This window comes from Monodon monoceros, unplaced genomic scaffold, assembly GCF_005190385.1.
Source record: "Monodon monoceros isolate NGI ecotype Baffin Bay Population unplaced genomic scaffold, NGI_Narwhal_1 Super_Scaffold_11, whole genome shotgun sequence".
Lineage (NCBI taxonomy): Eukaryota > Metazoa > Chordata > Mammalia > Artiodactyla > Monodontidae > Monodon > Monodon monoceros.
In genome coordinates this window covers 1,556,247-1,571,708 of record NW_021703767.1, presented here as the reverse complement: position 1 = coordinate 1,571,708, position 15,462 = coordinate 1,556,247, and the positions used below count along the sequence as shown (strand labels likewise).

The window sequence follows — 15,462 nt, the reverse complement described above, 5'->3', positions numbered from 1 at the left end:
CAACAAAAAGCAGAATTTTAGAACTGTCAACACTTTCAACTTACAATGAAGAAACAAACAAAAGGTGTTGTTAACTCTCTTTCCAAAATACTCCTGCGGGTTATTTTGATTAAAGCTCACACATCAAACACGGTGTGTTGTTTCCTCACTGAAGGGATGTCCTGTCATTCTGAGAGGGGGCACAAAGCTTTCTGAAGGCCACAAAGCAGAGCTGTGGGCCTGTGCCGAGGTTTCAGAAGCCTGGTATTATCAAGTCCATCAGCACCGTATAGGCTGGCTGTCGACCTCCGACACCACGCTACAAAATCCACGAGCCACCTCACGAGAGAGGTCCCCCAGAGCAGCAGACCGAGAGCAGGAACAGAAGAAACCAGCGGCAGCAGCGTGCCTCAGCATTTAAGGCTAGTACTTGTTCTAAGGCTCTGCCAACCCGGAAGCTGTCCTTCGCACTCCTGGCCTCCTCGCTTTGTATGATACACGGGAGGCTACAGAATGAAACCACACCCGCGGGCAAATCTGGCAAATCTGGCAAGGAGAACACCGGGAGATGGAGGAGGACTCGGCAAGAAGGACGGCCACGGGAGCAAGGGGTCAGGTGGCAAGGGCACCCCCTCTGGGCCGAGTGCAGGGCCGGGACATGACTAAAACAGTGAGAAATACACAGAAGATCAACAAAAGCAAAAGCTAGTTCTCTGAAGAGACACAAAACTAACAATTCCCTGCCAAGTAAACATAAAGCGTAAACACCGGAAAAGAAAAAATAATCATTATTCACAGATGCTCCGGTTACCTACATAAAGTCCAAAGGAGTCAGAAGATACATTATAATAAAAAGTGAGTTTGCCGAAGTTGCTGAATACAAGGTCAATACATACAACTGAACTGTGCTTCTATATATCAGCAAGTTAGAAAAGTCTAAAAAAAGACACCAATTACAATGGGAAACATGCAGAAATTAGCTTTTCAAAGCTGTGCAACATCTGTAACAGAATAGAAAACATCATTAACAAAAAATTTTAAGAGACCTTAATAAATGGAGATTATATCACGTTCACAGACTAAAAATTCAACATTATCAAGTTATCAATCCTCCTCAAACTGAACCTACGGATCGAGCGCAACCTCAGCCAAAACCCCACCAGGTTTTCTGTCTGACTGACTAGGTGAACACACGTGAACATGTGAACGAGCAGAAGAGCCAAGGCGTTCTGTAAAAAGGGTAACTGAGAACCAGCCGTGGGCTAGCAAAACTCATCACAAAGCTGCAGTAAGTAGGCAGCAGACACTGGCACAAAGTTCAATAGATGATGGAACAGAAGTGAGCACGCCCAGTGCATGCCGTGCAAAGAGAGGTCCTCCATCTGCTAGGAAGGTCGCCCCACAGGAAGAGGTGAAAGAACAGAAGAACAGAGGTGAAAAGAGAAAGCCCTTTTCCCTATCTCAAACCACATACAAAAATCAAAGTATGTAAGGAAAAGGGGAGAAGGAGCATGAGAACTAGTAGAAAATACACACATGGGCCTCTGCGCCAGCTCCCAGCAAAGCTCCTAAGTCCCTCGTGAATCCCCAAGCGACAAGAGCACAGGAGCGTCCCCCACCCTAGGTGGCCGCCGGCCCCAGGACCGAGCCATGGTCAGGAGGCTGCAGGCCCACCCCCCATTCTCCAGGGTGAGAGGGGCTGGAGATGGAGTTACTGGTGAGTCAGGCCCACGTGAGGAGGCCTCCACACAATCCCACTAGCATAAGGACAGGGAGCTTCGGGGTCGGTGAGCACGCGGAGGGGCTGGCAGGGAGAGGCACCCAGAGAGCGGGAATCTGGGCTCCTCACCACCCCTGCCCTCGGCTTCTCCTCCAGCCGGCCGTTCCCGAGTTCTACCCTTCTACAATATACTGGAAACCACGCAAGTAAAATGCTTCTCTGGGTTCTGTGAGCTGCTCTGGCGGGTTAACCAACCCTGAGGAGGGGGTCTTGGAAACCTCCAATTTATAGCCGATCAGTCAGAAGCACAGGCGATACCCTGGATTTGCAACGGGCCGGGGAGGGGGAGCAGTCTCGCGGGACTGGGCCCTCAGGCTGTGGGATCTGACACACCAACTCCAGGTAGGTAGTGTCAGAACTGAGTGCAATCACAGGACGCCCAGCTGGGGTCACAGAAGTGCCGAGTGTGGGAAAACCCCCACGCGTCTGTCGTCAGAAGTGCTGTGAGCGTGGCAGTTGAAGGAGCGTAAAGGAGAAATGCAGGACAAGCGAAGTTTTCTAAACAGGGCAAGAGAATGCAACAGACCCATCACCAAAGAGGGCATGGAGGCAAACGAGCACATGAGAAGATGCTCAACACGGTGAGTCAGAGGGAAACGAAATTAAGACCACTAACAGACACTGCTACACAGCCCTATCGGTGAGAGTATCTTCACTTGGAACAGAAGAGCTAAAATTTAAAAGACTGCTAATACCAGCGCTGGTAAGTTCGGCAGCTCGGTCTCTCACGCTTCACCAGCGGGAATGCAAAATGCTCTGGCTGCCCCTGGCAAACAGCTTAAACATGTACTCCCCCTGAGACCCCGCACCTCGACTACTGACTGCCTACCCGAGAGAAATGAAAACTTCTTTTCTTGACTACTTTGTGCACACACAGGAGCCCTGTCTTAGTGGTCAGTGAGCCCCTTCACAGCACCTAGCAGAGCATCTGGCACGAAGTGGGTGTGCAGGAAATACTTGATTGACTACGCTGTTTATAGAAGAGGTTTACACTGTACTTTCATTTGCTTGCTTTGGTGCTGTAAATCTGTAATATTTTATTATTCTTGATTCTCAGGGATTAAAGACTGTGGACAAAGCCAAGTACCTCCTTCCCCTTCCCCAACAGAAATGTTTGTTATTTATCTTAACACAAAGTGTATACGTTCAGTTAATAAAAATGATATAAGTAATAGGTTTATCATCAGAATGGTACTACTGCATTAAGGATCCTGAGATCTCTTGCATTCCTCTCTGGGATCTGACCCCCAGCTGCACCAGACCCAGTGTTCAACACCTGCTGCTAAGGTAGATCCTGACACACTGCTCCTACAGCGGAGCCAGCGAGCACGAAGCCCAAAGAAATCCTGAAGCCTTGATACCAGCTGCACGGCTGCAACCAGACATAACAGACAGCGCGTGCTGAACTCTGTAGGCGGCTAAGGACCAGGAGAGTCAGGGATGCAGCTGCGCATCTAACTTGAACCACAGGGAGAACGCGTGCTACTGAGTTGGAAAACGCCACCAGAGAAAACATGTTTCAGAGGGAAGAAAATAGTCTAGTTCTGAAAACATCAAGTTAAAGATGCTGGTAAGTCATCTAAGTGCAGACGGTCAAAGAGGAAACTGGACGTGAGACTAGAGCCCTAAACAGTAGTCCAGGCTGGACACATAAATCAGGGGTCCTGAAACAGGATGGTACCTGAAAATAGGAATGGAATACAAACAAATAAACTTAAAACTTATGTCCCCACAGACTCATATGTGAGTGTTCCCAGCAACTTTACTCACAATAGCCTCACAGTGCAAGCAACCCAAATATCCATCCACTGGTAACTGAACGAGGGGTGATCCATCCACTCCAGGAACACTAGGCAGCAACAGACAGGAGCAAACCACCAGCACACGTGACAACAAGGGTGACTCTCAAAGCACTGGGCTGGGTGAAAGGACCTGACACAGAGGCTACACACTGTGTCTATTTACACCAAATTCTACAAGAAGCAAAGCTATAGCAACAAAAAGCAAATCCAACATTGCCAGACCCCAGGGGCCAGTTACAAGGGAACTTTCCAGGGCAACGGAAACAGTCTGCCACAGCTGTGTTGACGACTATACACAACATACACGTGTCAAAGCTCAAAGAATGGTATTCTTGGGACTCCCCTGGTGGCGCAGTGGTTAAGAATCCACCTGCCAATGCGGGGGACACAGGTTTGAGCCCTGGTCCGGGAAGAGCCCATGCCGTGGAGCAACTAAGCCCGTGCACCACAACTACTGAGCCTGTGCTCTAGAGCCCGCGAGCCACAACTACTGAGACCATGTGTCACAACTACTGAAGCCCGCGCGCCTACAGCCCGTGCTCCGCGATAAGAGAAGCCACCGCAATGAGAAGCCCACGCACTGCAAGGAAGAGTAGCCCCTGCTCGCCGCAACTAGAGAAAGCCCGGGCGCAGCAACAAAGACCCAACGCAGCCAAAAATAAACTAATTGAAAAAAAATGGTATATTTGAAATTGACACATTTTATAGTGTGTAAATTTTATCTCAATAAAACTGACCACCCCAAATTAATATATTTTATGAACTATAAAACAATAAGTCTCCTAGAGAATAATGCAGAAGAATCTCTTCATGCTCTTAGTGTAAAGACTTCTTAAACAGAACTAACTGTAAAGTTAATAACCAAAAAGCTCAAACCATAAAGGAAAAGACTGATAAAATTAACAGCACTAAAATTAAGAACTTCTGGGAATTCCCTGGCAGTCTCGGGGGAGGGAGGGAGGGAGGCAGGCACGGGTTCCATCTGCAAGCCGAGCAGCAGAGCCAAAAAAAAAAAAAAAAAAAGAAACAAACATAAAGTCTGACCTCAAAAGATATTTTTGTTTTTAACATTCAAAAAAGACAAGGCAAGGCCACCCCCCGCCCAGGGCACAGTCGCAGAGCCTCGCTGGAGAGACGGGAGCGGATCGGCACTCCCAGGCCTGGGCCTCCTGCAGCCTGACGTCCCCCTTGAGTCCTGAGAGCCAAGGCCCGGCCACCACCTCCTCCTGACACTCGAACGCACAGTTCTTTTAACCCAGCTGACCCCTGCTCTACCCCTGCCTGAGTCACTGGCACCGACCGCCAGGCCAGCTCCCTCCACTTCAGCCAGGGGCTGCCAAGCCCCAGAGCCACCTCTCCTACCTGCAGAGCCCACCCCGAGGAAGCACCGCGGACGTCCAGGCCTGCACTCCCTCCTGCCCACCCACCCTTGCTGCCTTTGCCCCCGAGGAGACCCTTCTCGGAGGACCCTTCTCAGGAAGGCGTGCTTCTCCCCTACTGCCCACTTCATACGGTTTAAAGCTTGTTCTTATTTTAAATAATACCAAAATAGCTTCATTATCCTAAAAAAAAAACCAAAAAACAAAATAAAATCCACCTCTAAGAGAATGAAAAGGTTAGCCCCGGAGAGGAAGAAGACATCTGTAACAGAGCCAACAAAGAGCTACTATCTGAACTTCGAAAGAATGCCTTACAAATCAATACAAATATATAAACAACCCAAAAGAAAATCAAGCACAAGCAAGCCCTGAACAGGCACTTCACACACACACACACACACACACACACACACACACACACACGACATCTAAGTGGCCAATAAACCTAAGACAAGGTGTTCAACCTCGTTAATTGGGGGGAAATGCAAACCAAGCCCACAATCAGAGTACTACCCCAAGCAGAATCACCCAGTGACCACAGCTGAGAGGGCTGACCCTACGAAGTGTCCACGAAGAAAGGGAGCCACAGAAATAGAATGCCGGAAGGAGTGTGAACTGGTACAACCACTTTGAAAATGAGGTTGCTCTCACCTCCTATGACCTAGAAATTCCTCTCCAGAGTGCAAACTCACAGATATATGTGCACATGTGCACCAAGAGACATGTCAAAGAATTTTTTTTTTTTTTTTTTTTTTACTGTTGATGTCATTGACTTAGAAGACTAGCTTCAGAATCTAGGTAGCAACCAATATGCAGAGCAACTTAAAACAAATTACAACAATCCCCGTATGTGTCAACTTCTGGAAAAACACGGGGAAATAGCAGGTGAAATGTCACTGGATGTGATTAAGGAGTTTTATATTGTAACATGTGGCAACTCTCCCAAAACGGACAGAGAATGGGCTCTGACCAAGGATAGTAGCTTAAGCAAGAGTAAGGAGGAGAATTCGCCAGTACCACTGCTGAAGAGTCTCGATGAATCTAAATCTTGTAAGACAAAGGACAACCTAAGTATTTCTCCATTGTCATGAAAATATTGTTCTGACTGGTGGTTTAAAAGTTGGTCATGTGTCTCTATTTTGCTATATAATGTTTTTTTGTTTTGTTTTGTTTTTATTTGTTTATTTATTTTTGGCTGTGCTGGGCAGCGAGCAGGGGCTACTCTTTGTTGTGGTGCGTGGGCTTCTCATTGCGGTGGCCTCGCCCGTTGCAGAGCACGGGCTCTAGGCACGCGGGCTCAGTAGCTGTGGCGCTCGGGCTTAGTTGCTCCGCAGCAAGTGGGATCTTCTGGACCAGGGCTCGAACCCATGTCCCCTGCATTGGCAGGCGGATTCTTAACCACTGCGCCACCAGGGAAGCGCCTATATAATGTTATAGTTACAATTCTAATCACAGAATCATTCAATTCCAGGTGGTATTTTTCTCTTTACGCTTGCTTCATGGTGATATCTGAAGCTCTGAGGAGCTAGACAAGCCACAGGGCAATGGCTTGAGCACCCACACTTGGCCAATATGACCAGAAGTAGCCAACCACTAATCACATATCAACTAACAAATATCAATTACACTTCCTCTCTGCAAAGCTATTCCAGGCAGTGGGGGTGTCTGGTGAATGAGACAGACAAGGTCCTGCCTCCAGTGAGCTTCAGCTCTAGTGGCGGAAGACAGGCAGTGAACACGGAGACACATAAACACAAAGGGTGGTTCAGATACTGAGAAGCGCAGTGAAGCACACGGTGAAGTGACAGCAAGATGTGGCCAGGAGGTCAGGAAAGGCCTGCTGGGCAGGTGGTATTGAAGGTGGGCTCTTTTTTTTAACTGAGGTATAACTGACATGGAACGTGATATTAATTTCAGGTGTACAACAAAGCGATTCCAGAATTGTATCTGTTGTGAAATCAGATCAGCACAATGCGTCCAGCTGACGTCCATCACCACAGATCTCGTGCTGAGAACTCTTAAGACCTACTCTCTTAACAGCTGTCAAACACACAACACAGAGTTATTTACTACCGTCCCATGGTGTACACGGCGTCCCCAGCACTTCTCATCTTCTGTAAGAAAAAGCCCCGCGCCAGGTTAGGGCGGGTGAATTGCAAAGTGCTAAAGAGGGGCAGAGGACAGAACGTCGGTGGGAAAGGGAGCGGGGACACCTGGAGCCTCGAGGAGGAGCTTACACCAAAAAGAGCTGGCCTTATTTCTCCTTTGCAGAGATCCCCTGGGAACTCCCCTCCATGACACCCTCCTTTCAGGGTCACAACTGCCACCTCCAGCAGCCTGCCCACCTGCATCCTTGGTCAACAGCGGCATCTACCGGTCAGCAAAGAATTACAGCAACCGAGTTCTCCAGACGGAGGGACTGTTTCTGGATTACATTGTTTCCTTATTTTGTTTTTTGTTTTTAAAACACACACCCACAACCATATAGTTTCATGTTTAATGATAAAAACAACTTCAAAAAGAGAAACAAAATCTTAACAATATCAGAGAAATTTCCAATGACCATTCTTTGCCACTGATTCCTTGAGAATGTTAATTGGTTAATAAAAACACTGCTTTAAATAAATAGTGGCTTTAAAAATAGACATCATGCAAAATAAAATATAAATATAAACTTTGACCAGTAGCCCTACTTCTCAGAATCCATCCCTCGGCAAGAAAAGACACATGCGTAAAGTTATTCATTTCAGGACTTTCTGTAATAGCAAAAAACAAACTGGAAACAACCCAAATGTCTATCAATAGGGGACCAGTCAAAGTATGATACGTCTACTGATGGGACACTTTGCGGCTGTAAAAGGGAATGTTGAACACCTCTGTGTCCTAGTACAGAATGAACTCCAGGACATAGTAAATGACAAAAAGTGCAGAAGAGTGTATAACTAGGGTCTTTAAAAAAGAAGTAATTAAATGAGGTCATCGGGGTGGGCCCTAATCCAGTCTAACAGATGTCCTTATAAGAAGGAGATTAGGGCACAGACATGGACAGAGGGACAGACGCTGTGAGGACACACAGAGCGGGTGGCTGTCTACACGCCCAGGAGAGAGGCTTCAGGAGGGACCAGCCCTGCTGCAACTGGATCTCTGACTGCAAGGAAATAATTTCTGTGGTTTAAGCTCCTTAGCCTGTGGTACTTTGTTACAGCAGCCCAAGCAAACTAATACAGTGCCCAAACCACTGGACGGGCGTTTGCAAACCATCTGCAAGTAAACCTTGACCTTTATCTCATACCACATACAAAACTTCACTTGACGTGGATCACAGATTGAAACGTAAGAGCTGAGAGTATAAAGAAATCATAGGAGAAAAAACCTTAGTGATCTTATGTTAGGCAACACAGAAAGCAAGAAATGTTTTAAAAGTCAATCAATTGGATGTCACTGAAAATTTTAAAACCTTTGCTCTTTTAAAGGCAACGTTATGAAAATTACAAGGCAAACCACAGGAGCTGTCGTTCAAGGGACAGAGCCTTTCCGTCCAGCCTAGTGAAGGAGCTGCAGAGCCCTGCCACACAACCACATGCACACAGCTCATAACACTGCACTGTACACTTCAGATGGCAACAGGACAACAGTATGTGTTTCTTACCACAATTTTTTAAAAGGCAAGCTACAGTCTAAGTGAAAATATTTACAAAATATCCAACAAAACATCCCTACCTGCATTATATAAAGAACTCTTACAGCTTAATAAGGAAAGAATAAACTCGATTAAAAACTGAGGAAAAGGGCTCCCCTGGTGGCACAGTGGTTGAGAGTCCGCCTGCCGATGCAGGGGACGCGGGTTTGTGCCCCGGTCCGGGAAGATCCCACATGCCGCGGAGCAGCTGGGTCCGTGAGCCATGGCCGCTGAGCCTGTGCGTCCGGAGCCTGTGCTCCGCAATGGGAGAGGCCACCACAGTGAGAGGCCCGCATACTGCAAAAAAAACCCAAAAAAACTGAGGAAAAGATTCAAGACACATTATCAGAAAAGATATATGGATGGCATATAAAAACATAAACTAAAACCACAATGACGTGTCACTACAACCCAACAGAATGACTAAAACCTTTAAAACTGACTATACCAAGTGTCAGCAAGGAAGGGGAAGTCTTGATACACTGCTGGTGCGGATGTAAAATGGTGCGACCACTCGGGAAAAGAGTTTGGCTACTTCTTAAAAATTAAACACACAGCTCACATATGACCCAGGAATTCACTCAAAAGAAACAAACGCTCATGTCCACGGAAAGAAAGGTTCAACCCTAACCCTAACCCAAACGTTCACAGCACGTTTATTTGTAATAGCCAAGAACTGGAAACAATCCAGAGGTCCACCAACAGGTGAATGCAGCAGCCAGCTGTGGTCCTGAAGGGCCTACTGACCCAAGCAACACCCTGGATGAACTGCAACATGATTAGGCCGAGTGAAGGACCTCTGACAAAGAAAGGACAAAACAACTACAGGAGTGACCGAAGGCAGACCAGTCACTGCCTGGGACCTGGGGGTGCAGGAGAGAGAAGGCCAAGCCAGATTACAAAGAGGCAGGAGGAGACTGGGGGGCGGTGGTTACTCAGCATGCTGACTGTGGCGATGGCTTCACAGGTGTGTGCACGCACATCCCAACTCATCAAATGTACGCTTAGACACATCAGCTTACTGTATGTCAATTATACCTCAATAAAACTGTTTTTAAAAGGGTGGCTAGAAAAAAAGACACCACAAAGTTGAAAAGACAAAGCACAAACTGGGATCAAATACTTGTAACACATATAGCCAACAAAGGATTAGGAATATAAAAAGGGATAGGGAATTTATAAAGAACTCCTACAAATCAGTAAGAAAAAGAAACCACACTACGGAAATCTGGGAAAAGATACGGACATTTCACAAAGGGAAAACATGACAGGATGCTCACCTTCATTCATTAGTCATGATCTACAAACTAAAAGCACAAGGAACCACATCACACGCACCGGGTGGGAGGAAACAGACCCCGCACAACACCAAGGTGTCGGTGAATACCCACAGCGATGCACGCGGAACACGCACACAGGGAAGCATCACCCATAAGGCCGACCCGTGAGCGCTCCAGGGCTGCGCCACACTGTGCACGGGCACCAGAAATGTCCACAGCAACCAATCTGTACAATAAGCAAAGGCTGGAAATAACCTACGTGCCCAGCAGTAAAGGACAAATTGTGGCTTATTCATAAAATGAAGTACTACGCAGCAGTGAAAATAAACACGCTGTATGTTTCAACGTAAATGAATCGCACAAAGAGTGCTGAGCAAAGATTCAATCTGCAGAATACATACTGTGCAATCCTACTTCCACTAAGTAAAAGCACAGGCAAAAGTAAATAAAACGTTGTGTAGGAGGATATTAAGTGACAGAACCATAAAGAAAAAGAAAAGAACAAGTCACACAAAATTCGGTGGTGGTAACTCCTGGTGGGGGTGGGAAGCAGCACAAAGCAGACTGCTCAGTTCCTGCTAACGTCCTACTTCTTAAGCTGGTGTCACAGGTACAGGTGTTCATTTCACTACTTCACCTGAAAGTACACCTTTTATATCCTTTACATACGTAACATACTTCACAATAAAGGATGCTTTAAAAAACTAAAACGGGTTAATGACTGGGAAGGATGACAGTAATGGGAAGGACAGGCTGAGTCTGGTGGTTCAGAGAAGGCGTCTCCAGGGGGGCAGGGCAAGGAAGGGCCCACACCCCAAGAGGAGCGCGCTGCTGCAGCACCACGTGGGGCTGGGGAGACGCACCGGGGCGCAGGCGTCAGTGAGGTCAGAGGCGAGAGAAGGGCCGGAGCACACAGCATGAGAAGTCACTGCAAGGGCTTCTGGACGAGCGACCCGATCTGACTTTGCTGTGCTGAGAACAGAGCCAAGCGGGGCAAGAGAGAAGCAGACCGCCGTCAGGACTGGGCTGCCGTTACGCAGGCCGGAGGTGAGTGGCCTGAGCCAGCACTGGACTCCGGATAAACGAATAAAGTCTGAAGGCAGGTCAACAGGTTACACTTGGATACAGAAGAAAGTGAGTCCTCAAAAGACCAATCTAAGGTTTTGAGCCCAAACAGCTGGAAGAATAAGGCCGCTGCTGAGACAGGTAAGGCTGTGGGACAACAACGGTGCAGGAGCACAGCGGCTCGGCGCCACACGTGTAAGTTTGGGGTTCCTACTAGACACTGTACTGGGTTGAACAGTGTCCCCCAGAACCCGTGGAAGTAACCGTGTTTGGAAACGGGGGCTGTGCAGATGTAATCAAGTTAAAACGAGATCACGCTGGATTAGGATGAGGCTAAACCAGTGACTGGTGTTTTTATAAGAGGGAAGACGACCACGGGAAGACAGGGGCAGAGACGGGAGTTCTGCTACCACTAGCCAAGAGGCACCGTGGGCTGCCAGCAACGCCCAGAAGCTGGCACAGGCAAGGAAGGATCCTTCCTAGAGCCTCTGCAGGGAGCTTGGCCCTGCCGACACCTTGATTTGGGACTTCCGGCCTCCAGAGCTGTGAGAGGATACACTTCTTTTGTGTTAAGCCCCTAGCTCGTGCTACTCTGGTACGGGAGCTCTGGCAAACTAATACCTAAGTCCATCTCTGATACTCCTAGAAAAGCCTAGACGATGCACGAAGATGAAACATCGAGAAAAGATATCGGTTTAAGGCACCTTGTTTCTTTTCCCATCTTTCTTTTTTTCTGGTTATAAGAACCTGAGCAAATCATTTTGTCTGTTATTCAATTTCCTATAAATTTTTTAAATTAGGGGCCTGAATGGAATCATATCCAAGGTCCTACCACTTCTGAGTTCCTGCAGCTCTGTGACTATTCCAAATACAAGACAGGGGGCCTGAACCCCACCCAAATCTACCTAAACCCATTCCGCACAGAAGCTGCTTCTGTGAAGCCTACCTTTCTACTGGATGTGCCACCTTAAAATGTGGTAGGAGGGCAAACCAGATGCTAAGACACAAAAGACAAGAATCACTAAGTGGGACTTTATCATGGTCCTAAGGTACCGCATCAGCAACCCCCGTCCTCAGCAACACACCAGAGTCATTTTCTACGGCTGATGTGACGATGGCCACGAACTCAGTGGCTGAAAACAACACCCACTGATGATCTCGCGGTTTCTGTGTGTCAGCGCCTGGGCACCGCACAGGCCACTTGGTTCTCTGCCGAGAGCCTCACAAGGCTGCCACCCCAAGTTCATTCAGAGGGCTGGCAGAACCCTGCTCCCTGCGGCTGCAGGACCGAGGCTCCAGGGCCCTCACCGCTGTCAGCCGGGGTCATTCGCAGATTCTAGAAGCCACGGTGGTCCTCAGCTCCTGGCCCAGCCACGGCAGGGGGTCCTCCTCCTGCTCTGGGTCTCCTGCCTCCCCTCTCCTGTCTCCTCTCCCATCTGGGGGCCTCACGTGACAATGGGGTTCCACCTCCATAACCCAGGACACTCTCCCCATCTTAATGTCAGCTCGTTAGTTACCTGTAAACAACATCTCCAAAGTCCCTTCACACGGTGCCCAGGTCAGTGTCTGACTGAGTAACCGGGGGACGGGAGTCTTAGGGAGACACCTGTAGAGCTCTGTCTGCGACACACTCCAAAATGTCGTATATTTACACATAAAAACACACATGATACACTTCTGCGATACAGCTTTGGAAGTCAACTGCTATTTACGTTTTATTACTACAAATTGACAACATGGTTGAGATACTGGATGGGACTTTTTGTAAGCACAGAAAAGGGAAAATATTAGGAAATACAAGCTCAACAATGCAAAGACTGGGCTGAAGCAGCCACCTAAATTCCCCATGCAGGGGTTTAACAGAGTCCTTCTCTACAGAAATGAGAAAACAGTACCTGCTGGCAGTCTAGAAACAGGACCAAATAAACTAAAACAGATGCAGCGACACAGACCAGGATGGCAGGAAATGGCACGTGTTCCCAGACATCTGACCCCCAGCCAGGTTTCCCATGAGGAGACAGAGGCAACGGCCCCCATCTCCAACCCTCTGTTCAGGGGGAACCATCTGTTCCCCCACTCTGCCCCCCCAAAGTCTCCTCTAAATATACATTCTTACTTTAGAGAACACTAGATGGTTATCTAGTGTTTTCTAACCATTTATTTTAACGAGCCTGCATTTGCAACTCTGTGGTTTGCTCTAGCCAAACACTGACACCCCCTGCGCAGGGCCGCCAAGATGGTTTAGGAAACTCAGCTGCGTGCGTGTTTACCAGTTAGCTTTACGACATTCGTTATTTTAGTTTACGTTCAAGTTTCTTCGGAAAGTGTCCTCAGTGTAATGACAACAGGAACTGCTCACGCTGCGGACAGCCAGCTGTCAGGTACCTGGCTAAGCACCATCTTCACAGACGGGGAAAGGCAGCGGGCGACGTCCGAGGTCAAGGTCCACAACTAACAAGCAGAGGCAGGTGTGAACCCCCAGCAGGCTCCCTCCCACCTTGCGCCCAGCAAACACAACGGCATCCATCCCCGGCTTCTCACAGCGACTCCTCCAAGGGAGCCTCCGCTGTAAAAGGGAGAACACGCTTCTCGCTTCTCCCTTTGCTTTCCCCAAACATCAGAAAATTCTGCGGGCTAAGAAAGCACGAAGGAGGCTTTTGCAACGCTACCCGGGAAGAATGGCAGGTGGCATTGTCCAAAAACCCTGTTCCCTCGTTAAAGAGAAAACCCAAATCTGACCTTTCGCCTCCGCCTCATGAGTACACGATTGCCCTCCTAGGACGCTTCCCTCAACTTCTCACTAGGCCGGTGAGCTGTCCCTCCGCCCGGCCCGCCGGCGTCCGCGAGGCTGGGTCGGGGAGCCCTCCGGTTACTGGCAGAGCCGGAGCCCAGGGTCCCCAGACCAGCGCCGCGCCGGCTTCTCCCCGCCCGGGATCGCGGGCGGCCGCCGGCGACCGCACGAAACGCGCCCCGACGGCGCACAAGCGGGCCGGGCTCGGCGGCAGACCGAGTCCACGCCCCACACCCGGACGTCGGGGCGGCAGCCAGAAGCGTGCGGGCGGGGGCGCGGGGCCCGGCGGGGGGCCGAGGGGCGGCGCGCGGCCCTGAACTCACGTTTGTACTCGGCCATCAGCCTCTTCAGCGCCGTCCCCGCCATCTTCCGGGCAACAGCTGCGCCGTCGACCTCGCCTCCTCAGCGCTCCTCCCTCCCGCCCAACGCCAAGGCCGCTTCCGGGTCGCCGCGGGGGCACAGGAGCCCTTCCGGGACGCGAGGCGCGTGCGCGGGGCGGGGCGCGGAGGACGGGGCGGGGCGGGGCGGGGCGGGGCGGGGCCCTAAGCCTCTTTGTGGGATCAACGCCGCTTCCGGGGATCCGGATTCCGGTAGGGAACTCTGCAGAAGATCCCGGAGCAGCGAGCGCCCGCAGAGTGTGTGTGAACCGCCTGTTCAGTCCTCGTGGCCTCAGGGCGGCCCCGACGGCGGGGACGGGGATGGAGGATCGTGGACAGAGGATGGAGACGGCGGGGAGGGCGGACGAGGGGGGCGGGGGGCAGGGCTGGCCACTCGCGGGCCGGATGAGCAGATGTCGTTCAGACTATTTGCTGAAGGTACACCGTGGACGGTGTCGGGGCTCCCTCGCTGTCACCCGTGCAGTTCAGAGGAGGCGACTTTCAGGCCCAGCTGCAGTCAGAGCGAGAATCCACGCGGAACACATTTGGTGCCCCGGTGGCTACCCTCACACCGCTTTAGGTTTGAAAAAGTGAGATTGGCGATTGTGGCGGTTTTATGCCGTGTCGGTGTGGTTCTGGATTCCACTCGGCCAAGAGAGGAGCTTTGGGAGCTCGAGGTGGGAGCAGAGCAGCGGCCAGACCCCTCCCCCACCCCAGGTGTGGATGGGCTCCCCTCCCAACCGCCAGCCTGCTGACCAGCAGCTCCCAGAGGCAGCGGGTCCAGACTTCCCCACGGCCCCCTTGGCAGTCCCCCAGGCCACTGCTTCAAGGCCACTGCTTCAGGAGGCCAGCAAGGGGCCATACACCGCCCTCCCCCCGCCCCCGCTGCTGCTCTGGCTTCTCCACTGAGTAATGTGCATCGGGTAACTAGACTGGCGAGTCTTTTTTTCGTAACATTCATGATGGTTCTACTGACTGGCCCACTGATCTATCTGTTGATCTATTTATTTATGCCTCTTAGAACCCCATTCTTACTTCAGAGAAAGTCAGCACATTTAGTGCTTTGTGGCAAGGATATATGCACCTTTTTAAAAAGAAAAGTTTTTATCTTCACAACACATATCCAACGTACTCCTCTATAGAATTTCTATGTAATGTCCTGTATAATTTTTTAGCACAGCACACAACTTATCTGTCTCCTGTAACCAGAAACATGTCCCATGAAGGCAGGGTGTTCTCTTCTCGTGTGTTCCTGGATGCAGCCTCAGTACCTGGACGTGGCAGGAGGTATCTGTCGAGTTGAATAAAATTAAACAATTCGCACAAACCT

The 15,462-nt window shown here is 49.8% G+C and overlaps 1 protein-coding gene across 3 annotated transcripts in view; it reads right to left on the bottom strand.

The window, feature by feature from the left end:
- The window catches only part of UBE2G2 (ubiquitin conjugating enzyme E2 G2), a 32,126-nt gene extending 17,920 nt beyond the window's left edge, over positions 1-14,206 (bottom strand). For 2 of the 3 annotated variants that reach the window (XR_003792354.1, XM_029214563.1), the window contains exon 1: positions 14,079-14,206. Coding sequence is in view for 1 of the 3 variants with exons in the window: in XM_029214563.1 (XP_029070396.1) it covers positions 14,079-14,121 (43 nt within the window). In the remaining 2 variants the exon portion in view is untranslated. The remainder of the gene's footprint in view (positions 1-14,078) is intronic. The other variant, XM_029214564.1, reaches the window with a different exon arrangement.
- Between the last annotated feature and the right edge of the window lie 1,256 nt (positions 14,207-15,462).